Source organism: Suricata suricatta, chromosome 7 (genome assembly GCF_006229205.1).
Source record: "Suricata suricatta isolate VVHF042 chromosome 7, meerkat_22Aug2017_6uvM2_HiC, whole genome shotgun sequence".
Taxonomy (NCBI): domain Eukaryota; kingdom Metazoa; phylum Chordata; class Mammalia; order Carnivora; family Herpestidae; genus Suricata; species Suricata suricatta.
This window is the reverse complement of record NC_043706.1, coordinates 94,508,235-94,535,098: the sequence shown is the minus strand read 5'-3', so window position 1 is coordinate 94,535,098 and position 26,864 is coordinate 94,508,235. Positions and strand designations below refer to the sequence as shown.

The window sequence follows — 26,864 nt, the reverse complement described above, 5'->3', positions numbered from 1 at the left end:
AGCCCAACTTGGTCATGATGTTATTACCTTGTTTATGTATTGCTGGATTCAGTTAGCTAATGTTTTGATTATGATTTTTTAAATCTTGTTCATGAATGAAATTGGCACATAATTTTGTTTTTCCACACTATTCTCTGGTTTAGGCAAAGGTTATATGAGATGCGTAAACCGATGTAAGAAGTCTCCACATTATCTTGTCTCTGAAAGAGTGTCTGGAAGCTTGTAAGACTGGAGATCTTCAAAGAACCATCTGGTTTCTTTTACTTTTTCTTTGTTTTCCCCAAAGACACAATTTATTTACAAACCAAAGAAGCCAAGGAGACTGGCTACCCCCATCCCTTTCCTGGGCAAAAACTTAAAAAACAGAGGTGGCTCTCCAACTTCTCATAAGGTCTTTGGTCGGAAAAAAAACTATGAAATTGGGGCTCTGGGCCTCTGTGAAGACCCTGGCAGGGCAGAGGCCTCCCTAAGAGAAACATGCCAAACCCCACCTTCTGATCCTACCACCTGCTTTCCCCCAGGGACACTTTTTGTGGGAAGATTCTTAGTTACTGACTCAGTTTCCTTATGGTTATAGAACAACTTAGTCTTTCTCTTTTATTTTCTTGGAAAGTTGATTTTTCTAGGAATTTGTCAGTTCCTAGAAATGATACCAGTTTATTCAGGATAACCTTGCTTATGGTATCCTTGCATTATCTATATTATATCTGCAGCATTGTTATTCTGTTGCCTATTTAAAGCAAACTTGCATGAAACAGACATAAATCACATATCCTTCTCAAGGGAATCAGGGCATTTTTTAAAAAAACTACCATGGCCATGAGGCAAACCTCAAAAATTTTAAAAAAGTTGAAAAATTGAAATCAGAAAACATATTCTGATTCACAAAAGTTAGAAATAGACAACAAAAATAGACAAATCTGTTTTGAGATGTAAGAAACCATACTTCTAAAAACCTAATGTCTAATATTGCTTAATTGTGCCTTCTATCTTCTTTACTTGATCAATTCTGACTTTTGACTTTACTTGATCAATCTCATGTACTTTACAGACATTCTTTGGTTCTAATGTATTTAATGCTTCTAAATACTACTTTAGCTACCTCTTATATATATGTTCCTTTTTTTCAGTTCTATGTATTGGATTTGTATTTGTTAGACTCATTAGTAGTTTCTACACATGTACACATATATGTGTGTGTGACTGTATAATATATATGTGTGTGTATATTTGTGTGTATAGCATATTTAATTTGATCTTTAATTGAATACACACATGTATGTATCTGTTTGCATGTATGTATTTTTTCTTTATTTAGTCTCTCAGAAACATTTTGTTTTAGCTGTCTTTTGTACAACATATAACTATATTTTGCATTTTGTATTAAATTAAGCTTATTATTATTTTAATAGGTGAGTTTAACTTTTTTGTCCGTATGGGCAAAATCCTTGTGTTTAGTGGTGTGGAATGGCTTTGAGGCTAAGTAAATTCTCAGGATAGTCTCACTTTCCCTAACCTGCCTGCCTCATCCAATTGAATTAGTCACTAATAATCTTATTTTTTCTTGTTGTAGTATTTTATATTATGAATTCTCAAGAGAATACAGAAGAGCATCCTTTTGCAGATATATTTAATGAAGATGAAACTGAATATAACTTTTTGCTGTCTAAACCTGTTTGCTTTGTTATATTTGGGAAACCAGTAAGTCATCTCTTGTAACTTTGTACTTATCTTTGTTTTTACATTATGAAGAAATTAATTCATCAAAGCATTGCACCATGAAAATTGCCTGTAGTCTGTGATCCAGATTATTTCAGACACCATTTACAGATAAAATTTTCTGTGAAATTTGTTGTGAGGCTTTCTGGGTATTTGAAGGCAAGATACTATGGAGTTAAATGGGGAGAGTCTCCCATGAATATCTGAAGTGACTGAGAGGTAGTGTGCCTCACCTTTGCTCACAGTGTATTAGCAGACCTAAATATTATCTTTCCACAAAATAAGAAACCAAAAATGACTGTTATAAGATAGCCTGCCTTTCTGGCATTTCTAGTAAGGACCTCTAGATAAGGGGTATTGTCAGCCATTGAGCTAGTTGGTAGTTACCATTAGAAACCCTGAGCTGCTTAGTTAAAGAGCCTCTCCACAATAGCAGAGACCAAAGACTGGAGCCCATCCTTGATGTAATTTTATATAGACCCTGGGACAGGTACCCAGAAATGGTTCCAGTAACCTTCATTATGTTTCTAAACATATAATAGAGTTTTGGGAGTCAACAGTAGGAGCAGTGAGGTACAAATGTAACTTCATTGTCTTTAAATATGACACTATTCAAAGATGTCTATTAAGAAGGAATTTTTTGCTCTTGGAAGTTACTAAGTGGAAGTCTGTCAAAACATTCGTAGTTATAAACTTTAGAAAGGAAATAAAGTGATGGATTTCAATATAATCACAATGATATGTATTCAAAATTACAAAATTTGATAATCAAAAGGGGAGCGTGCCTGCAATGCCATAATGGTACAGATTTCATAAAATGTGGCAAATGTGACTATTATAGAGCAAAATTAAGCTATAAATATCTAGGGTCTGCTGTTCATTTTGTGCGTGTGGGGCGGGGAAATTTACTTGATAACATTCATGATTGTAACCATCAGTAGAATCTTTTAAATGTGAATATCTGCTTCATGGCAAATGGCTGTTCTTTTGGGTTTTAAATAACATCTTTCTTTTTAAGGGGGTTGGGAAGACAACCTTAGCTCGTCTGATAACACAAGCATGGAAATGTATTCGTGTAGAAGGTAAATTTTACCTCTCTCCCAATATTTTATTATAAAAACTTTCAAATATGCATAAAAATGTAAATAATTGTGCTGTCTAGATACTGTTATTAATATTTTGCCATAATTGCTTTATCACACATCACTACAAACCCAGTGAATGTTATCTTCATAATGGCATCAGACATATTTTGCCTTTCTGTTAGTCCTAGTTTTGTTTATAGAATTTAAGATGTTTATGAAATGTCTTTGACTCCATTCTACTGCCTCCAATTCTCTAATTTCCTCATTTAGACCTACTGGGGATATGTGTGTTCTAAGCGTCTCCCTATGGAAGATGGGAAAAGAAGGAATGCCCACAGCTGTTCTTGGGAGCATGTGTCAAGACTTAATATTTTCAATGATAAATTTTATTTTTTATTATTTTGTTTTGCATTCTTTGCAGTATATAAAATGACTTACATCTTTATATAAAATATTCGTTTAATCAACACAACTCTATATGTCCTAATAGAAAAATAAGCAAAAGAATGAATTGGCAATTCATAAAAGTATAAATAGGGGCACCTGGATGGCACGTTGGTTAAGTGTCCAACTCTTGATTTTGGCTTAGGCCATGATCTCACAACTCATAGGATCGAGCCCTACATTGGGCTTCAGGCTGACAGCATGGAGTGGAGCCTGCTTAGGGTTCTCTCTCTCTCTCCTTCTCTGCCTCCCCCCATACTCATGCTCTCTCTCTTAAAATAAACTTTTTATAAAATAGAAATAAAAATAGACAAATATAAGAAAAAAGAGTTCAACTCCATTGTTATTCAAAGACATTTTAATTAACACTGATTCATATTTGCCTGTCACACTGACAAGGCATCTTTAAAGTTTCTATAATCATTTTTGGCAGGAATGTTATGAAGTGAGGATTCCATGTGCCCTTAGTAAAACTGCAATCTGGCACAGCACAATCCGTAGATTACTAGGAGCTAGGGACATAAGTCCTGAGTCCTCCCCTAGGTCATGCACCTGCCATTTCTGTGCCACCATGTCTTCCACAGGGGATGGAATATTTCCTCTTAAAAAGGAAGCAAATCATTGGAATTCCAGCCTTCAGGCCCCCTTTTTCTAATCAGTGTTTATCTATTTTTACATTTCTTGATGGCATTCTTTACTTTTATGTAATCAGAATGTGAAATTAATGGGTTCTGGATATAACTCTGTGGTTATAAAATCACCTGGACTATTGTGATGAGCCCTGGGTGTTGTATGTAGGCGATGAATCACTGGATTCTACTGAAACCAGTATTGCACTGTATGGTAACTAACTACAGTTTAAATTAAAACTAAAAAACAAAAAACATAACATAATGGGTTTGTCATAAAAAATATTTAAAAAATAATACTAGTGTATACTTTTGAGTGACACTTTATAATTTCCAAATCACTGTCATATACACAATATTGTTTCATCCTCATATTCTCTTGCATATGATATAGGGCATAAGCATGCAAAGCCCAGAGGTATTTAAGAAGTTCGCTTCCTCAGGATCTTGAAGCTAGCCAGGGGCAGAGCCAAGTTTTCTGTGGAGTATATTCTGCTGCCTCATGCTTTGGTTAGGCTTAAATGACATAATGCATATACATGTGTTTTGTGAACTCTTAAAGTGATAACAAATCTTGAATCTTTAATTAACAAAATTAATCTTTGTTACCAGCTTTAAAAGACACAAATATGGGGCACCTGGGTGGTTCAATTGGTTAAGTGTCTGACTCTTGGTTTCAGCTGAGGTCATGATCTCAGGGTTTTTGAATTGGAGGCTGGCGTGGATAGCAGAGAGCCTACTTGGTATTCTCTTTCTCTCCCTCTCTCTCTCTGCTCCTCCCCCACTCACGTGCGTGTTCTCTCTCTGTCTCTCGAAATAAATAAACTTAAAAATAAACATAAATGTGTTTCTTAAATTTGGCAATTCTAATATCAATTTGTGCTAACATTTTGAATTCACATTTTAGCCTTACCAATTTTGGAAGAACAGATTGCCAGGGAAACTGCATCAGGAGTTATGGTAAATCTAAGTTTCAAAGTTATTAGGATTTTTTTATTTAAAAAAGCTCTGTATCACAGATCTATTAATACTAATGTACAGTCTCTGTGCTTGTTCTTAGCTGCAGTCAATGCTGACCAGTGGTCAAAGCATTCCAGATGAACTTGTCATGAAGCTAATGTTGGAGAAACTCAACTCCTTGGAAGTTCTTCACTTTGGTATGTTTATTTTTATAAATCGGTGGCTTTCAAAGCAGCCTTAAAACTCATGCTTTAGCTGCAACACACATACGTTCTGGAGTTGCTCTTTCCTTCGCCGGGACACAGGAATCCCAGAACCTGAATTCAGTTAGGCAGTTTAGGTAGTTTTATTTGCTCGTTTACTTCATTTTATTCTTCAGATTCTACATGTGTAAAATAACTGAGTATGTAAGTAAGTGTAACTGGGTCAGTCTTCTTAGAGCATTGTTCTATCCAGCAAAAGCATCAGCACTCTGCTGTGGCACTTCTCACAGTGGTGACAGCCCCTGCTCCTGCTCTCCCACTCACTCAGAGTTTTGTCACTGAGTCTGGTCTATGGCTCAGCTTCTCTGCATTAACCCGCACTTACAAGGCAGGAGTGGGACTAGAGCGGTGCCCGCTTAGTCTCTGGCTCCAGACACTGGCAGGCTTCATTCAGTCTGTTCTTCCAGTCTGTCCTCTCACTCTGGACCCAAGAAGTCTCTCTGCACTCAAACAGATATGGAGCAGGGATTTGGGGTCTAATTTCTCAAGACAAAGACTGCTGAAGCTCAGAATGACTGAACAGAAGAGAGCAAGCCCTACGACATTTGCAGAAGAAGGAAGAATAAAGATGTGCTGGGAAGAAAATCATCCACCTGAAACAGATTTATTAAATGAAAGAAGAAAAACTTACAAAGCTGCGTTACATTCTTAGTAAGTTAAGAGAAGACATTGTGATTATTAAAATACAGGGATAAAAATAAAATGCAGTAAAGTAAAAACCATGATTGCAGAAGGAAATCAATAATGAAAGTAGCAAGAGGCACCAGGATGGCTCAGTTGGTTGAGTGGCCAACTTTGGCTCAAGTCATGGTCTCATGGTTCATGGGTTTGAGCCCCACATCGGGCTCTATGCTGACAGCTCAGAGCCTGGAGCCTGCTTCAGATTCTGTGTTTCCATCTCCCTCTGCCCCTCCCCTGCTCATGCTCTTGTCTCTCTCTGTCTCAAAAATAAATTTAAAAAATAATAATAATGGAGGTAGCAATAGCAGACTAGTCCCTGAAAACTATGTATCATTCATATCTACAGGTAGAAAGATTTCTCTACATATAGATGATAAATGGAAGGAGTGACATCTATCCATGCATTTGTAGATACACATATCATCTCTCCAGCATATATGCTGTATATATACTTACACTACATCAGTTTTTCTGTTGTTCAGTGATAAAGAGGATGAACTTGGGAAAAACACCCAGGATGTGGGAGATTAAATGAGTAAAAAGGAAAAAGGACAATGACAGAATTCCAACGCAGGTCAGTAAATGACCTCAAGAATCACAGTGATTGAAACTGAAGCATGTATACAGATATGTAGGCAAATATCTTTTTTCCTTTCTACTTCATCACACCTTACCTCTTGAAAAATTTAGAGTAATTTACATGGCAACATAAAGATGATATAAATTATAAATACTGGCAAAAAGAGAAAGAAAGCCATTTATGCTATGCCATTTATGATGGTTCATAACCTTTTTAACTTCTTATGGAAAATGTCAAACAAAAGTAAAGAGATTGATATGAAATTCCTCCATGTATCCATCACCCAGATCCAATGACAACTCTCGTCTTATTTTATGTAAACTCTTACCCGCATCTGTCCCCCAACCTACTTTATTTTGAAACTAATTGATATCATATTAGTTCATCTGTAAATGCTTTGCTATATCTCTCAGAAAGTTAAGGACTTTTAAACCTAGTTTCACATTACCATACCTACAAAATTAATAGTAAATAACCTACTAATCACTCTGTGATTTCATTATTTGCCTTGTGTATTTTTTTTCTAGCTGATTTTTGGGTTTTGCTCTTTGGTTTTTGTTTTGTTGTGTCTTGTTTTTGGAAGCAAGATCCAGCCAAGTTTCACATGTTACAATTGATTGGTATGTCTCAAGTCATTTTTAATGTACAAATGCCCTCTACTCTTTCTATCATCTTGTGTTTTTTATGTTGTTGATGAAAAAGCTGAGTATATGTGTTTAAGCGTTTCCTACATTCTGGATTTTGCTGACTGCATCCCCTTGTAGCATTAATGTATTCCTCTTTCCCCTAGACGTGCTGTGCACTGGTGCATGTCCTGGGAGCTGGCAGAGGAAAAGCAGCATAAATGATTTCCTGAATCTGAGGGCCACGCTCTCAGCATGTAATTGCACACCTTTGCTCTAGGCATGCACAGCTGGGCTCGTTTGAAGGCTATAGCGGGGGCAGGACCTCGAGCCTCTTCTGCCCAGACTCCTCTCGCCTATTGTATAGCATCCCCAGAGGAATTTCTGTGCAGCCTACCACTCTCCTAAGTGCAGTTTAAAAGTCTCTGCTCAGCAAGAATTCTTTCTGATGTCTAGTCCTACCCAGCAGCCTGGTAGATAGTAGAAACAAAATTGGAAGTGAAGAGCTTTCAAAACAGGGCTATTAACTGTGGCCAGGGTCTAGGTGAGGCTGGGTAATTGATGACTCTAAGATCCCTACAGACAGATGTGCGCTGCTGGGAACACTGCCCAGTAGTATTGCTGGATTCAATCTTAATTTTTTTCTGCACCAGAGCCTTTTATACTTGGAACTTCTATAGCTATTTAGAAGGAACTTACGCAATCTATAATTATAATCCTTTCATTCACAACCTGTCATGCTGTGTTGGCCTTGGGCCAAAATCAGTTTCCATAAACTACATCCTCACCCAGAGAGAGATGTAGAGCCGATGCCTGGGCATCCTAGGAAGCCCCTCTCTGCTCCATGTTTCTAGATTCCAGAAAAACTCATTTTCTCCAGCAAGTGATGGACAGCCCTAATCTGGGCATTCCCTGCCACAGTTGATGTCTATTCCCAGACATAGTAGATGGTCTTGCAAGTCATTGGTCACCAGTGTATTCACTCCTATCGGGCTGACATGAGGTCAGGTATATAGTAGGGGTGGATGGACATAAGTTACCTGGTGTCTCTGAATCTCTCATCACTTCAGTCTAAAAGCAGTAGCATGCCGTCTTCAATTTTTCAAAATTGGGAATTCATTCCACTGAACCAGGAAGTGAGGACGAAGTGATGGCATGGGACAGTTACTTTCCCGTGGGCCATCATATGGACAGTATTTCAGCTTTTTCTTGGTGGAGGCGATGCAAGCTGAGCACTAGCCTGCAGAGTGTCTCTTCCACCTATGATAGTACATACAGACCCTTCCAGCAAGGAGCGGTGTGAGGTTTTGCCTCCATCTTCAGCATTAAGGGTAAAGGCTTGGTAATAGTGTCAAGAAGATATGGGACAGGTAGAGAAAAGTCTTCATCTATGCTTCCATCTTCACACACTTCTCTGGGGTTAGAGAAGTGGCAGTGGGCTTGGCAACTCTGGTCTGTCTATAATGAAGTATCCTCAAAACGTCTTTCCAGAATTGGGTCTAGAGAACTAAGCTGTTCCACACTCCCACATCTCTTCCATAGATATCTTCCTAGGGTCTGGATTTGATGCTGCTGACTGCCTCTCAATAGGTAAAGCCCTAAAGCTCATCACTCAGAAAATTCAGGCAGCCTGAATACTGGCCTATCAAGTGAGAACCAGACCCCATGGAAACAACCCATTCTTCTGTTGCTTCCACTAGGAAAGAGATCAAGTTTTTTATTTTATTTTTGAGAGAGAAAGGCAGAGCATGAGCAGAGGAGGAGCAGAGAGAGAGAAAGACATAGAGAAGGAGGAGACACTCCAGGCTCTGAGCTGTCAGCACAGAGCCCAACATGGGGCTTGAACTTGTGAACCACGAGCTCATAACCTGAGCCTAGGACAGACGCTTAACTGACTGAGCCACTCAGGCGCCCCGGAAAGAGACCAGGTTTTAAACTCATTCCACTATACAAGTATGCCTCAGGTTTAGGTTGCACTTGGAATGCCTGAGAAGCTATCCAAGCACTGGCAGTGATTGTCCTAACACTCAGGGTGCTGGAGAGCACAGCACACAGTGTCAGGCTTCCACCATCCATTTATAATACATAGTATTGGGCAGCATTGCCAGCAGAGGGAATGAGAGGGATGAAGTATTGTGTAATCCCCCTGTTGCTCAGAAGAGGAAGGCATGAACTCTGGAGACTGATGGTCTCTGGGATTATCTGATCAGGAGGACAAGAGCTGAATTCAGCCTAGGGCTAGGCCATGCAGTCCCATTCACCACAGTACTCACCCTCAAAATGTGTCAGACAGGAGGCTTAATGCCAGCCATCACATCGCAGCGTCTTGACAAGTTCCCATAAGGTCGTTCATCAAGTGGAGGATAATTTAACAATAGAATCCAAACCAAATGAGGGGAGGGGGAAGCCAGGGGAACAAAAAGCAAGAACAGCAGAAGGAGGCAAGTGGAGAAAGGTCTGGTCCAGTTCCCAAGACAGTGCCAATGCATGCAGTGGCTAAATTTTTGCGTGTTAGGCTCATTTAAGGGACCTTGAATAGAATGGATGCCTTAGCAAACCATAATAGAGTCTTAAATACAGAGGAAAAAATAAGGGTTGATGGGGATGGGAGTAAATGGGTAATGGGCATTAAGAAGGACACCTGTTCGGATGAGCACTGGGTGTTATATGTAAAGGATAAATCCCTGGGTTCTACTGAAACCAAGACTACATGATATGTTCACTAACTTAATAAAAATAAAAGTAAATAAAATAAAATAGATAAAATAAAATAAAATGAATGCCTTAGAATACTACCATATTTCAGTCTTTTAAAGCAAAAGCAAACAAGTAAGCCAAGTTGGAAACTAAAGATTGCAGCAAGACCAGGAGGGAATCATAGTTATAGCTCATATATCCAAAACTGAAGATAACAGTTCTCCCTTTCTGCCTTTTGAAGCTAAACTACTTAGGACTGTTCTCTGGGTAACATCCAACACATAGTGTTTGAAAGAGCTTAGAGACCTGCCTAAGGATTTAATGAGCTTTTGGATTACCATGATACTCGTTGGTCTGCTTTTGTTAAAATTGAAAGAAAAAAGTATGTAATAAGCATGTTCTTAAGTGAGGATTTTGAGGTTGGCTTATGAGACACATTCATCTATCAACAGATGCTTAATACTTTTTTTAGTCCTACTATTCTAGACATTGCATAGCAGTTCTCAAACTTTTTAGTCTCAAGACTCCTTTATGTTATTAAGAATTGTTGAGGCCCTAAAAGAGCTTTTGCTTACTTGGGTTATATATATCAATATTTATCTATTAGAAATTAAAACTAAGAAATGCTTAAAGTATTTGTTTAAAAATCCTGTCACATGTTTGCATTAATATCATATTTTATAAAAAAATATATGATTGTAGTCTTCAAAACAAAAAAATTAGTGAGAAGAGTGGCATTGTTTTATATTTTTGCAAATTCCTTTAATATCTGACTTAAGAGAAGGCCTAGCTAGATTCTTCTGTTTACTCTGCTCAATCTGTTGCAATTCATTGTTCCTGTTGAAATATATGAAGAAAATACAGTTCCACATGGATATGTATTTAGAAAAGGAAAGTATATTTTTAATAACATTTAGAAAATTGATCCTACATCAAAACTCACCAAGGGTAAGTTTCTTAAAGGTAATTTACATTATAGAATCTGAAACCATATCAAGGATCTTTTTGAACTCTATTACATTAAAATCCATTGGACTGAGGACACCTGAGTGGCTCAGTTGGTTAAGCATATGAGCTCAGCTCAGGTCATGATTTCAGGGTTCATGAGTTTGAGCCCTGAATTGGGCTCTCTGCTGTCAGCACAGAGCCTGCGTCAGATCCTGTGTTCCCCCCTCTCTCTCTGTCTCTTCTTTTCTCTCAAAAATAAATATTTAAAATAAATAAATAAATAAGTAAATAAATAAAATCCATTGGTCTATCTTGAATTTAGAATGCATGCATGATTTGGAAGAGCACTATGAAGTGGTTATCAGGAAAATATGAGTTCACGGAGTTGTGCAGATCTTCCAAATGTCGACACTTTTCATTATGCAGTATTACAATATCCCTTTTGTTAATCTCACCACCAATTTCATCAAGAAAAGTTTTCAAAATCAGGACATTATTAAGCATATGACAATACATATGTGTTTTCTAAAATTTGAGTTTTTGCCTGAATTTTATAATTGGCAAGAAATATTGTGTTGACCAGCTTACTCCGTTCACTTTTTATAATATGTCTTCCAAATAGCTAAAGCTGAATAACCATAATTTGTCAGTTCTTTCAAGAGAAAAAAATCCTATTAATATAGGAGAAAAATTGACTGAAGTCCTTTAATTCTGAGGAAATTGAGACTTTATTAACAAGAGAAAATTTTCTCAAGCATGAGAGTGACATAATTAAAGGAATATATTAAGGAAATTAATGTGATGATGGCAAACAGGGTGAATTTCCATGAGAAGATTTAGGTTTCTGGGTAAGAATGCAAGCCAATACGTGTGCTAGGCCAAAATCATATTGATAATATTCTGTTGTTTAAACTGTATGAGGAGGTTCACTGGTGTTTTATTACTCCCCATAACTTATATAAACATTGTATACATGCATATTCTATAATAAGATATTAGCTTTAGAAAGAAAATAATATACTATACAACCCCCATACTATACCTTTACCATTTATCACAGGGCTTTCCCAACTTTTCAAAGAATTATTAGTATGGAATTTCCTTCCCTAGGCCCCTCATGTGCTTAAAATAAATTGATTTGGAATTTTTTAAGACGTGTCTTCCCAGCTCAGTGATTTTATTTATTACCAGAAAAACATTATTCATAGTTATACTTCATGTGGCAATAAACTTAACTATTAATTAAAAACATTTAACAGATGATTTTAAGATCTACATTAATATTCATCAATATGCAAATGAGATTTACAAAGTAATAACAGATCCATGCTCTCATATACTGGTGACATTATAAAACTTTAAAAACTATATTTTATTTGACAGGTTATATTATCACTGAACTACCATCACTTTCACAGGAGGCCATGACTACTTTGCAGCAAATAGAATTAATTAAAAATTTAAATTTGAAACCTGATATAATAATCAATATTAAGGTAAGTTGTTTTTCTACTATAGTTGACCATTCTTTTTGACAGTGGTGCAATTCAAGGAGTATCTTCAAAAAAGTAAGTAGTTAAGGAAATGACAATTTTTTTAAGCGTTCAATGTCTTAAACATTTGTTTATTTTTGAGAGAAAAAGAGAGAGAGAACAAGCAAAGGAAGGGCATAGAGAAAGGGAACTCAGGAGAACTCAGCAAGCTCTGCACTGTCAGCACAGAGCCCAATGTGAGGCTAGATCTCAAAACCATGAGATCATGACCTGAGCTGAAGTCAGACGCTTACCCAGCTGAGCCACCCAGGTGCCCCAAGGAAATACCAATTTATATATCAATCATAGGGACTGAGTTATTCTTCCTCATACCTCTGTGCTTTTATACCTGCAGGTCCATCCAGAGGCAATCCTCCCAGCCTCTTCGGTAGGCTTAATCCTAGCCATCTTTTGAAAGTCAGTTCAGGCATCATCTGTTTCCCTGATGACCACCCCTGCCACACCAACACACATGTTAACTAACTCATTCTCTCTCAGTCTCTCAGTTTCTCCTCCTCTCTCTCACTCTCAGTTTCTCCTCTCTCTCCCTCCAGTTCCTCTCTTCCTCCATGTCCCCTATACATTACTTACTACAGAAAAGTTAAATCCTTCTCTGATGACCATTCATGTTCTCTCTTCTATTATAAGCTCTTATTATATTGTAATTGTCCATTTTCTTCTGGACTCTGCCTTACTTGAAGGCAAGAACTATGTCTTACTCATAAATATCAACTAGCACAAGATCGAGTACCTAGTAGACACCTGATAAGTTTGCCAATTAAATACAACAAAAGGAGGAGCAAGTGATTTCATCACATGAATGTTAAAAAACATCATTCAGCCTTTATTAAGAGTCAAGTCTGGGTCCTATCCCCAATCTCTCCTTTATCAACAGAATTTGGCAAATCACATTTAAGAGACTCAATTTCTTCTTTACAAAAATAGCTGCTTCATGTGGGCATGATAAGACTTCAATAAGACGAGATCTGCTTGTTTATATGAAAATTGATTATAAACCTTTGTATTCATAACTGCCTGGTTCCCCCAAAGATTTGACAGCTCAAAATAAGTAGGATCATTCTCAGCTCAGACAATGGGACCCAGGGGTGTGTTAGGGTTAGCTGTGAGAGAGAAGAGGTATTGCAGTGCTGAGCGTGGTGTAATCTGCAGCCTGCCACAGGTTGTGGTTGGAGACCGATCAAAATTTCTGCATGGACCTTGGAAGTGTCACACATGTGAATGTGTATGTAAGGAAAATAAGAACTATCTCAGACAACTAAAGCCAAACAAAGTCTAAGCCATAGAAAACATAGATTGTAGACAACAAGAGTACACAGATATATAGGCTGTTAGCCTCCAAATGTTAGCTAAATTTGGAGCATAAATTTGGTTGAGTTTGATGAGCCAAAGTAAAAAGAGGAAATGTGACCATTTAAATAAAATTCACATTGTCCATGAAAAGACAAGTCGTTCTTCAGGAAGAAACAAAATGAGAGAAATAAGAATTAAAATTTTAAATAAGAGAAATATCTTACATGGGTCTTAATAAAGAAAAATATCTTATGTGGGTCTTAATATAAAAAATTGTTAATAAAGAGAACGAAGCCCTTAACCTCGTTTGTATTTGAAGTGTGATAGTGGGTGTCCGAGGAGTTTCTGTGCTGCAACTAGAGTATAATCAAGGCCTAACGTGACACAGAGCTCAGTACAGCACGCATCTCTCTGACGGTCTGGCCTTATTTGGGGATAAATCTTGGAATTTCTAGAGCAGAAGTTTTTAGCCTGGGATCTCTGAATCCTTAAGCATCTATGAAATAATAATATTAAATTATATTAATAATACATAAACTATAATACTCTGAAATTGTTTTATTGTGTATGTCTGCCTTTCTGAAGCAAAAGCCAGTGGCTTTGCTCATATTCTAAAGAGGTCTGTATTACCAAAAAAAAAAAAACCCAAAAAATGGCAAAAGGCCACTCAACTACGATAGCAGTGGTTCACAGGGTACAGTCCAAGAGCCAACTGCACCAGCAGCGCTCAGAAGTTTATTAGAAATACATATTCTCAGAGGACCTCTAGGGGGTGGCATTCAGCTCTCTGTTGAAAAGTCCTCCACATGAGTCTGAGGCCCCCGAAGTCGGAAGACCAGTGCTCTGAGGCATGTCCTTCGGACTCACCCTCATGTTCATCAGTTTCTACAAGTGAAAACAGGAGACGGGAAGGTAGTAGTCTCTGTTAGGGACCCACAGTGTGGGTCCTCTGGGTTGCTCAGTATGAAAGGGCTAATGCACATTATAAAATTGATCTGAGTGGATTGAGGTCATTTTTGTGAAAAATGAGGAAACCTATAAAAAAAAGTCTTGCCTCCATAAATACCCATCCCCTCTCCACATGGAGATGGCCTGAAGAAATCAGAAAATGAACAAGGAAGGTTCTAAAGTTTCTTGCTTCCTTTGTTTCTCAAAGCGTGGTGCATGCACTGTCAGCATCAGAATCACAGAAGATGCTTGTTAACATTACTAATGTTCTTCCTCAGTGCCCCGATTACGATTTATGCCAAAGAGTTTCTGGGCAAAGGCAGCACAGTACTACAGGCTACATATACAGAAGAGATCAGTGGGATCCTGAAGTCATCGAAAATAATAGAAAAAAGAGGAAACAAGCCCAAAAAGAAGGAAAAGGAGAAGAGGAAGGGGAAGAGGAAGAAGAGCAAGAAGAAGAAGAGGTAAAATCCCAATACCATATACTACATTTTTAAATTTGCTAAAATTAAATAATAGCATGGATAAAGAAAATGGACATTAGAGAAAATTACATTTTCTTTAAATTTTCATTTAGCCTGGAGAAAATAGAAAAAATCTTTCATGTTTTCAAGAAATATTAGATCGTGATCTAGAGGCTATCACATTCAACCTTCTTGTCAGTATGGAAGTCCTTCCACATCTTGACAGCTAGCCAGCTTCAGGTCATAGCAACAGAGACTTATTGGTCACCCACTGTGTGTCAAGCACTATGCAAGCTAGAATGAGATGTCAGATAAATAAACAAAGGGTGATGAGGGGAGCAAGTAGCCCAGGCATAATCCACTTTATGAAATTAACATAATCCCAATTCCAATATTAACAAACAGAGTACATGAAAAAAAATCTAAAGCCCAATTCACATGTACATGTTTTTATAATAATCCTAAAATCGGCATAATGCAATGAGGCATCAAAAGAATTTTCTGCCATGACTTAATGAGGAAAATTTGATGTGAAGAAATCTGTTAACAGCTGCTGGGCTGGAGTAGGCCCACGGAGGCGTGTGGACCACAGTTTGCCAGTCCCTGCTCTGTTGAAATATACCTGTGATCTCTATTATAAATTAATCTATTTATAATTTTAAATAACTTTATATATTTTTTAATTGCTACAGTTTATAATTTATTACAAATGTATTATAAGTAAATATTATTTCTATTAGGGCAAGGTCAGATGCTAACTTATAGATGGATACATAGCAAACCATTTGTCCAGTATAAAAGATAACCCCCAAAGGTTACAATTTTATTGCCCTGTAAGACAGTAAGCAGACTGTACCCAGCTTTGCAGTCTCATTTCGGTGATAATATATACCTCAGCTTTGTCATCCTGTTGGTTTCCTCACTAATGGGTTATATGAATCTTTGACCTTGTTCTTTAGTGGTACATCTTAAAAGGTCTCATCACAAGAAAAAAGTTGTCACTGTCGATGGTGATGAATGTTAACCTTGCTGTGGTGGTCACTTCTCAATATATACAAATAGTGAATCCTTATGTTGTATACCTGAAACTAATATTACATGTCAATTATATCTCAATTTTTATTTTTTTAAATTTAATGTTTATTTATTTTTGAGAGAGAGAGAAACAGGGCACAAACTGGGGAGGAGCTGAGAGAGAGAGAGAGAGAGAGAGAGAGAGAGAGAGAGAGAACATAGAATCCAAAACAGGTTCCAGGCTCTGAGCTGTCAACACAGAGCCCAACATGGGGCTCAAACTCATGAACTGCAGATCATGACCTGAGCCAAAGTTGTATGCTCAACCAACTGAGCCGCCCAGGCATCTGATACCTCAATTTTTAAAACCATTTAAAAAGATAACATAATCTTCTCTGTGCAAATAAGGCACTAGGTAATATCCAGCATCTGGTCTATATTTTCTTTTTAAAAAGCAAAACCTCATAGCAAATGGGAATAAAAGTGCATCATATTAGCATGAATAAAGCATACCATCTGAAATCAAAGACAGTGAGATAGAGGAGTCGCAGTTCACTTAGTTACCGGGGCCACAGCTGTGTCCATCTGTGACGTTGGTCAGGAACGAAATCAGGAAGAGTGAGGGCTGGGTAGGCTAGGACTACACTGTCCAGTGTAGTAGCCGCTAGTCCTATGTGGCTATTTAATTAAAATTATATAAAATTTAAAATTCCATTCCTCAGTAACACTAGCCACATTTCAAGTGCTCATGACCATATATGGCTGTGTCTTCTGAATTAGACAGCACAGATACACAACATTTTCTTTACTGCAGGAAGTCCCACTGGACAGCTAGAGGGTTCATGCCCTTCTTCAGAGGACAGTTGCCTCTCAGCGCCAGCCCAGACAACTATTGTCATGTGGGAATGCTAACCTATTTTTACCAGGTGGTGTGGTTTCTGCAGAGAAGCCAAAATCAGCATTTTGAAATAAAAGTAGTTGGCAACTAATCCAAAATTTCAAAAACACAGTGTAGGCCAATGCTGTGGGATATAATCAAATTAATGTCTTCAGACTGAATGCAGTCCCAGGGGCCTGGTTTGCTGTGATGTCTGCCTAGAAGCACAGCCATGTTCAGAAGTCAGTTATGCAAACATGCCGCCCCATTGGGTTGATGGCCAATAATTGCATGAAAGAGTTCATCCTTATATATACATAAATATAAACCATGTCCCTTAATTGCTGTCATAGCTTTGTACATGTTCCCTTTGCTTCCACTTTCCTTGACTTTCCCTATCCCATTCCATTCTTTGCAAAAGCCAGAGCCTTGTTTTAAAAATATGACCCTTGGATACCTGTGTGGCTCAGTTGGTTGAATGCCCAACTTCAACTCAGGTCATGATCTCATAGTTTGTGAGTTCAAGCCCTGCACTGGGCTCTGTACTAACAGCTCAGAGCCTGAAGCCTGCTTCAGATTCTGTGTCTCCCTCACTCTCTGCTCCTCCCCTACTAACACTGTATTTCTTTCAAAAATAATTAAACATAAAAAAATTTTTTTAAAGATGACCCTTAGTGACTTTCTATTACCTATAGATGAAAATTCATGCACCCTCATGTGGCTTACAAGGCCATGGACCTGGGCTCCCTGATCTTCTCCCTGGCTGTCTCTCCCTGTCTTCTCCTTATATTCCAGCTCTTATGTTGGCCTTCCAGCTGGTCTTCACCTGTCCTGGACTCAACCTCACCTCCACCCTTTGCACTTACTGTTTCCTCTTCCCTCTGCCTACCACACTCTCTTCTGGATCTTTGTGTGCCTGCACCTTCTCCTTGCCCACGTCCCAACTCCAGGGATGACACCCTGAGAGACCATCCAGCAAGCGACTATATAACCAACACTGTGATGGAAATATACTCCCACCGTATGCAACTTTAAGTGTGCTAGTAGACACTTTTTTAAAAAAGCTAAAAGAAACAGGTGAAAATAATTTAATAACATTTTATTAAATCCAATATATCCAAAATATGTCACCATATAATCAACATAAAGATTCTGAAAGATGCATCTCTTTTTCATGCTAAGTTTTTGAAATTTGGTACATTCCAATTCACACTTGCCACATTTCAAGTGCTCAGTAGGTCTGTGTGGCTCTATCGTGTTGGACAGCATAGGCCTAACCCTTTCCTCTGCTTTATCTTTCTCACAGCACTTACCAATTTCTGAAATTATGTTATTTGCTTACTTGCTTATTATCTATCCACTGAATAGAAGTTCTATGCAGCAAGTACTATATCCCCTGTGCTTGTAACAGTGCTTGGCATACAGTAGGTGCCTAATAAGAAGCTGTATACTGACTGGACACACAAGCATGCCCATCAAGCCCTCTGCAAGAGAGAAAAGAAAGATAGCATCTTTTGAAAAGGACCGTGTATATTAAGCCATTCTGAAATGTGTAATCTTTGGTCTAGTAATTCTACTTCTAGGAACTATTCAAAGGAAGAATATTAGTATATAAAGATTTATCTACAAAGGTATTTGGCAAAATGTTATACTTATGAAAATTTTGAAATATTCTTGTTCAACAATAGAATAATGTTTAAATAATCATGTATTTAGGGATATTAATCTATTATTTGACCATTGGAAAGTATATAAAACATTTCGAAAAGGTTATAAAGTGACTTCTTTACTAGATAATATGATTCAAATAGTATAAAATGTAGATGTATGTGCATTTTAAAAACTAGAATTAGAAATTAGATAATGAATTATAATATTAATAATAGGATACATATGATCTTTAGCACCAACCAGGCCTTAGGCTGAGAACTTTTGTGTGTATGGTTCCCTCTGCCTTCAAATGTCACTTCTTCAGAGAACCTTTCATGACCACCTGGTATAAAATGGCACTTTTACCCGTCACTCTCCATCTCCTCCACTCTGTGATTTTTTTCCCTAGTACTTATCCCCACCCAATATGTTATATATTTATCTGTCTACTTGTTTGTGCTCTGTCTCCCCAGCTGGAATGTGTGCTCTATGAGCCCCAGGGGCTTAGTTGATTTTGTTCACTATCTTATCTCAAGCTCCTTGAACAGTGCCTGGAACTCATCAATGAGTGAATTGATGAATGAATGAATGAATGAATGAACGAACGAATGAACAAAGGAACTAGCTGGAAGCTCAATAAATCCAATTTCTTGATTCTGTCTCTAAAAATCATACATTCTTCCCCTATTCTTCCCTACTTCTTGAGGAGCAAATAAACAAATAAACAAATAAGTATTCAAGTTAATTTAAAGTTTTATTCCATCTGATAAAGACCCCTTAGGGTATTCAATGCCTCTTAAATATAAATGCTCAGTCTCCCTTCTACCTGCTTCTCTCACCCCAAAATGGCATGTAGGTGTTAGGAGGGAGGGATGGCATGGCTTGTAAATTAGGTAATCATTAACATAAAGATGTTAAAAATCTGTTCTTTCTCATTTAGGCATTTATTGCAGAAATGCAGAAGGTGGCTGAAATTCTTCAACACATAGTTCAGAGACCTGAAGATTATTTGGAAAATATTGAAAACACTATTAAGCTTTATAAGGAAATAATTCTTCGTCCTTTAGAAGTAAGAATAAGATATATATATTGATAAAAATGAGAATATTGATATTAGTATTCTATCACTGATTAAATAGCTGTCACATTTTTATCCCTCTGTATTATCTGATTCTCCACCATTTAAGTTTGATAGAATGCTATTAGAATTAAGCTTCCATTCCAAAGGCTGTTTCACAGGACAATATAATTTTACTCTTAAAAAGCAGCAGTATTGTTGAAAAGTGATATATGAATTGCATTTTTCAAAAGTCACTACAGGAATTCATTTATGGTCAGAGGTTGGAAAACCCATGTTAAGAAACTTTTATAGAAACATTTTCAATCTAAAATTAAAAAAAAAAAAAAGAAAATTAAAAAAGGAACTGTTCATTTATTTAAATTGCAAACTAAAAACTTATCCCCAGATTGGTTTCTATGATTATCTCATTCAAAGTTGATTATATATAAACATGATTAAGGTCATTACATATTAGAATGGGATGGTTTTAATTAAATAATTAGCATTTGGGGCACGTGGGTGGCTCAGTCGGTTAAGCAGCCAACTTTAGCTCAGGTCTTGATCTCACAGTCCATGGTTGGAGCCCTGCTTCAGGCTCTATGCTGACAGCTAGCTCAGAGCCTGGAGTGTGCTTCAGATTCTGTGTCTCCCCCTCTCTCTCTGCCCCTCCCCTGCTCACTCTCTGTCTCTGTCTCTCTCTCAAAATACAATAGACATTAAAAAAATTTTTAATAATAAGTAGCATTTTAAAATATGATTACTGAAATTACAATTATGTGAAAAGCATTGATTATAGTCAAAATTCATGGTAGGAAGATTGGTTTAGGCTTTTGCAAAAGACCACTTAAAATAATACACATTATATCATACATAAAGCAAACAATTTAGTTTTAAAGATTTCTTCATAGTATACTAAGATTCTGATCTTGAATTCAGTTTTGCCAAGGATCTGGATTATAAGGTATCTTTCTATTTTTTGCAGGAAGTAATGGCTGATCACAATTCCCAGTATCTCATTGAGCTAGATGGAAATAAGCCCCCAGAGGAGCTCTTCATGGTAAGTGCAATGTTTAGTAAGAATATCCCATAGTTTGGAAAGTCAAAAAGTTACTGACTGGATTGGACTTATCTTCATAAATATTAAAAATATATTTTAGTGCTATGTTTGAAAAATTCCTTTAAACACTTAAAAGTTTGATGTTATGTCTATTTATCTATCCACCTTTAAATCAAAAGTACATTTGAATTTAAAATCTCTGTGTGACAAAAAGTGCCTCAAAGGAAAATAAAAGCAAATAATTTCCAATAAGCACACGTAAGATGCTTAACATGAACCATTAGGAAAATGCAAACCAAAATCATAATGAGATACCACGTTGCATCACTAAAATGGCTAAAATTAAAAACAACAACAACAACCAGATAGTAGTGAGTGTTGGTGAAGATGTGAAAAACTGGAACCCTCATATGTTGGTGGTGGGGTTATAAAATGGTGTGGGCAATTTGGAAAATAGTTTGGTAGTTCCTCAGTAAGCTAACCATGGAATTACCACATGACTCAGCAATCAACTCCTTGGTTTCTTGACCCAAAATAGTTGAAAATATGTGTTCAAACAAAAACTTGTACATGAAGGTTTATAGCAGCACTAATCACAATAGCCAAAAGGGCAAAACAAGCCAAATGTCCACATACTAATGAATGGACAAATAAAACGTAGTATACCTGTACACTGGAATATTCTTTGGCAATAAAATGCAATGAAATTTTGATCCTTGCTACCACATGAATGAATCTTGAACACATACTAAAAGAAAAGTTAACAAAAGACCCCATATGATTCCATTTATATAAAATATCCAAAATAGGCTGATTGATCAAAATGGAAAACAGATCAGCAGTTGCGTGGGCTGAGAGTTACTACAATGAGAGGTCGTGGGATGAATGTGAAGTGATTACTAATGAATAAAGGATTTCTTTTCACGGGGATTAGAATGTTCTAGGATTAATTGTGGTGATGAGTGTGCAAATCTAAATATACTAAAAACCACTGAACTGTGGACTTTATATGGGTAAATTATGCATATGTGAACTGTATCTCAGTGAAGCTGTCTTTAAATATACTGCACACTGTGTAGTCCATTCTACCTCACTGGACATTCTACAGTCTCTCATTTCTAGAGTTGGAGACTCCCAGAGCTCACCCCTTGTACACACTTCTGTCTGCCCTACTAAGTGCTGTTATTATCTCAGACCTTTCCCCTGAATTCTGTGCCTATATAATCAACTGCTATCAGTGTATCCAATTGGATGTCTAGTAGTTACCTCAGGTTTAAGAAAAATCCCCAGACCCACCATTACCACCACCTGCCCCAGGTACACCTCCTCTCACAGTTTTCCCCTCTTATGAAGCGTCTAATCCACACATCAATCTGCTCTTTTTTTTCCCCCACATCCTACACCTCAAGCAGCCTTTTCCTTTAAAACATATCCAAAATTTGGATTTTACAACACAGGACACACTTTTCTCAAGGTAGAGGGCAGAAGCTCTGAAAGGCCTTGGTTGAACCTTCCCAAGCCTGTTAAGCCTTCAGTTGTCATTGACACCCTGGCCTTTCTGCCCATTCCCTTGGCCAAAATAAGTGACAGAGAGAAGCTCAATAGCAGTGGGATAGGGTATTCTACCCTCAATGAACTAGGGAATTAACAAGGAAAGGGAGAGAGGGATAAATTGTGAACAAATAACACAATCTACCACAGATTACCACTGACCATCAGGACACTGTCAGTCCACCATCTCTCATCTCAGAGTCTACGTTTCATGCTCTAGTGTCCCTGTTAGTTTTTAATTCTGCCATAGCAAAGTACCACAGATTAGGTAATTTAAAATGAATTTTACTTTCTTATAGTTCTGGAGGTCAGCAATAAAAAAGTAAGGTGTCAGAAGGGCCCTGCTCCCTCCAAAGCCTCTAGGGGATGACCCAGCATTGCCTCTTCCAGCCTCTGATGGTCCCAGGCATCTCTTGGATCATGGCAGTGAACTCCAATATCTGCCTCCATCTTGACATGGCTGTGTTCCCTCTGCCTGAAGAGGTCCCACAGAACTAGATCTCTAAGGATGAATATTTGGGGACCAGAGGGCAGACTGATATGGATTAAATTGTTTTCCCCCAAAAGATATGTTAAGGTCCCAACTTCCAATACCTATGAAAATAACCTTAATTGGAAACAGGATCTTTTCAGATATAATCAGGTTCAGATTCATTCATAAATGAGTTAGAGTGGGTCCTAACCCAATAGGGCTGATATCCTTATAAGAGAAGAGACTCAGACACACAGGCAGAAGATGGCTATGTGACGTAAAAGGCAGAAATTGGAGTGATACATCTACATGCCAAGGAACACCAAAGATTGCCAGCAAATCACCAGAAGGTGGAAGCAAGGAAGTATTCTACTCATAAGCTCATCACTGTTACAGAATATTTGAGATGTTCAAATGTCAACATTTAAATATTTGTTCTTTATCAAATTTAGACAGTTATGGATCGACTTAAATATCTGAATCTAAAAAGAGCAGCTGTTTTACGTAAACTTCAGAGTGCAGAGGAAGAAAATACTGACATAATGGACAATGTAAGTTATTTTTAGCTGTTTGGAAGTCTATCTTTTCACTATATGTTTTGGCCTTAATTCAATGTATTCTTCCAAGGTACAAAAGAAATGTTAGGATACCTTTTGCAAGAATGGATTTGATTTTTAGGAAGAAGCTGTAATAAGTAGCACAATATTCTAATAAATGCTAAACACAACAAAAGCCTTGATGGGATACCTGAGTAACTCAGTCAGTTATGTACCCAACTTCATCTCAGGTCATGATCTCATGATTCATGGGTTCAAGCCCTGTGATGGACTCTGTGCTGAAAGCTCAGAGCCTGGAACCTGCTTCAGATTCTGTGTTTCCCCTCTCTCTCTACCCCTCCCCTGCTCACACTCTGTCTCTCTCTGTCTCTCAAAAATGAATAAATGTTAAAATATTTTAATAAATAAATGAAATAAGCACAACAGAGGTCTTGAAACAAAGACAAAATCAGAGCAATTAACCACAAGAATAATGACAAAGAGACCCAAGTTCATTTTCAAAATCTTGCAATACCAAAGGAATCAAAGATATAATAAAAGCCCTCAACTCTATAAACACTCATTTATTCCTTCAATCATTGAACCCTTAAAAAAAAATAACTACTGATGTAATATGACAGTGGTTGAGAGAGGACCATGGCCTGCCATTCAAACACCTTTGCTTTGAGAGCATGCCCAGGTCTGCTTTTCAAACACGTCCCCCCAGTTTGGACAGGAAATCAGGAAGATAAGGAAAGAGTGACTGCCTCCTGATCTAACTAGATACATGCAGTCCCTGTAGACTCCATCAAGAAGGGTGGTAGCCCAACGTGGCCCCCTGACTGGGTTCTCGGTCTCCTGCAACTCCCCTAAGCACCGACGGTTTCCTTAACAGTTAGCTACTTCTTTCAGCCTTCGGTTTCCGACATTCATGCTGCATCCTGCGGTGTGCACGCCTCTTTACTCTCTGATGCTACAGTGGTCCAGGCAGGACTCCAGCTCCCCATTCTCACCTGTCCTCCACAGTTAACTACATGTAAGGTCTACAATGAAGGCTGGAGAGAGCCGACCTGCCCCCTTCTCCCCTGGGAGTTGCCCACCATGCTCTCTCTCCCTGGCTCTCTCCTGCCCTGCCGAGGGAGCACAAGGACACTCAGCAGTCTGCAGTCTGTGGAGGAGTGGATATTACCTTCTCTGGAGGGCCCAACAGAAGGCTGCTGAGAGAGACTTTCTATTTTAAGAAGAATGGAAGAGCTAAGTAAATGGAAAAAAAAAAAAAAGCAACCTGTATATAACATGTTACTATTTAAAAACTTAGTTAAACTAAGAATCTGGTACATTTTCAAACTTTTTCAGTAAGAATTTCTTCGAATCAGGTAATGAAAAAAGATCATAAAAAACATTCTATCTACATTATATTCATTCTACTTTTAGTACAAAATGCTCAATAAAATTTGAAACAGGGTCATAATAGAAATGAAAACTATTTGCCTTATTACATTGTGGATAAGTACAGAATGGTTGCAATTAAGAAAAAAGCCAAAATTTGCTTATAGATTATTTCTTAAATAGTAAGTCACTATCAACTAAACAATTAAATACTTCTAGTAAAACTGTGCCCGCACTTTCAGCGCAGTATTTGTGATTAACAGGACGAGCTGCTCCGGACTCTCGCATCTTATGCACATATTGCACCAAGATACAGATGGCAGAGAAGCAGATGGGGACGTACATGTCCTGTGACTTTAAAGGAAGGTAACATTTATCCAGGATTACCAGATTTTGCCGTAAGGTGAGATTTTCACAACTTAAATTTAAAACTTACCCGTACCTCTTTTCAGTTGTTGATGATGATGGCACATTTTAAGTTTTCTAGGTAAAATATACTGCCTTTCATCAGAAGCAGCCTTAAAAACATTTTTGTTGAACCCACGTCCCTATCTTCTTCCACCTATGCCGGCACCACCATTTAAAGTATTCATATTTGGACCTCAGTCTTCAGGGAAAACGACTCTTAGCAATTTGCTTGCAGAAAATTACAAAGGAACGGTAAGTACTCGCTCAGCTAGCTAGCTAGCTACCTATCTATACTTGACTATAATTTGTAGGACTTTAGGATTCACAGGATTTGTATTTAGTGTTCTTAATTGTACACTGTCAATTGGGTGATTGTTCCACTGGGTTTGGTGTGGGGAAGGGCTCCTCCTTGCTGCTTATTGCAGTTTCCGAGACCATAGTCTTTCCCTGCTTCCCCAAAGCCCCCCGATTTGACTGCTATGTCATGTGGACTGTGCCACCCATTACCTGTTTTGGTTTCACTCATCTCCTGTTTCCTGGGTCACGGTCCTCCTAGCTCACCATTCCTCTCTCCATACAGTCACTCCTGCCATCATCCTTGGTATCTACAAAGATGACCATCTGTGGTGACAGACACCCAGGCCTGTCCATTCCGTGGCCTGTCTCCCCAGAGGTCTTGTCCTCCACCCAAGGTAGATTGAAGAGAAACTATGTTTAGTTTAGACCAGAGTGATAGCAGTAGAGGTGGTAAGATGCAGGCAGATGGAGGATATAATTTGAAGGCGGAGCCTGAGGACTTGGTGAGGGATTAGACCGGACAGCGGTCCCGAAGGCTGGTGTGCTGGAGCGGAGAGCACGCGGATTCGGGAGATGGCGAGTGCCGAGGCCGCGGGCAGAGCACTGCGGCCTGAGAAGGAGTTTGGATTTGTTTCCAGTGCTATTCCTTTGAACTCAGGGGTAACATTTTCTATTTGCTTTGACTTTTTAATTGAAAAATATGACAAACAAAAGTGAAGGTCGGTGAATTATCGCAAAACAAACCCCCATAGAACCACCACCCAGGACAGATACGGAATCACCAGCACCCAGAAGCCCCCTCATGCCCCTTCCCAGTATCGATGCTCTTATTCCCTCCACGGAGGTAACTGCTGCCCTGAACTTGGTGGTAATCACTGTTCTTTTCTCTCATAGTTTTACCTTGGAAGTGCACACCCAAATGCCATTGATTAGTTTGCATGTTTTTTTAACTTTCTAGACTTAGACAATTTATGTTCTTTGTGCCTGGCTTTTTTCACTTAATGTTATGATTATGATATTTATGCAGGTTATTTATACTTTAGTGCATATAGTCCTGATCTGTATATGTTTTATTGCATTCTGTTGATTAGACTATTTTATGACTTATCCATTTGAGTGTTAATAAAACTTGGGTTGATTACAGTGTGAGTATTATGAATAATATTGCTATACACATTCTTATGCATGTCTCATGGTGCACACATGGTATCTTTATATGTTTTGGAGATATATCTAGCAGTAAGATTCCTGGGACATTGAAAATGCATACATTCAGCTTGTGTAGAGAATGCCAAACTGTTTTCCAAATGAGTTCTATCCATTTACCCCTCGATCAGCAGTGTGTGAGAATTCTGTTACTCCACATTCCTTCCAACTTCCATATGGTCAGTCTTTCTAATTTAAGCCATTCTAGTAGGTGTATCTCACTGTGGTTTTAACATACATTTCCCTGAAATGAATGAGGGTAAACATTTTTTCTTTGTTTATTGGCCATTCAGATATTCTCTTTTTGAAGTGTTTGCTCAAGCCTATTGGGCATTTGAAACTTTTTTTGCATATTATTGGTAGGAGTTCCTTAAGCCGTCTATATACAAGTTCTTTTTTTGATAATAAGCATTATGAATATATTTCTACCACTCTGTGGTTTACCATTCCAAATGTGGTT

General features: G+C 38.0%; 1 protein-coding gene across 1 annotated transcript in view; it reads left to right on the top strand.

The window, feature by feature from the left end:
• The first annotated feature begins 1,584 nt into the window (after nucleotides 1-1,584).
• AK9 (adenylate kinase 9) overlaps nucleotides 1,585-26,864 on the top strand; it is a 107,335-nt gene continuing 82,055 nt past the window's right edge. The window contains exons 1-11 of the mRNA XM_029943204.1: nucleotides 1,585-1,701; nucleotides 2,738-2,801; nucleotides 4,785-4,837; nucleotides 4,938-5,034; nucleotides 12,013-12,125; nucleotides 14,699-14,887; nucleotides 19,369-19,497; nucleotides 20,471-20,545; nucleotides 23,021-23,119; nucleotides 24,757-24,896; nucleotides 24,973-25,153. Of these exons, the coding sequence (XP_029799064.1) occupies nucleotides 1,585-1,701; nucleotides 2,738-2,801; nucleotides 4,785-4,837; nucleotides 4,938-5,034; nucleotides 12,013-12,125; nucleotides 14,699-14,887; nucleotides 19,369-19,497; nucleotides 20,471-20,545; nucleotides 23,021-23,119; nucleotides 24,757-24,896; nucleotides 24,973-25,153 (1,257 nt within the window). The remainder of the gene's footprint in view (nucleotides 1,702-2,737; nucleotides 2,802-4,784; nucleotides 4,838-4,937; nucleotides 5,035-12,012; nucleotides 12,126-14,698; nucleotides 14,888-19,368; nucleotides 19,498-20,470; nucleotides 20,546-23,020; nucleotides 23,120-24,756; nucleotides 24,897-24,972; nucleotides 25,154-26,864) is intronic.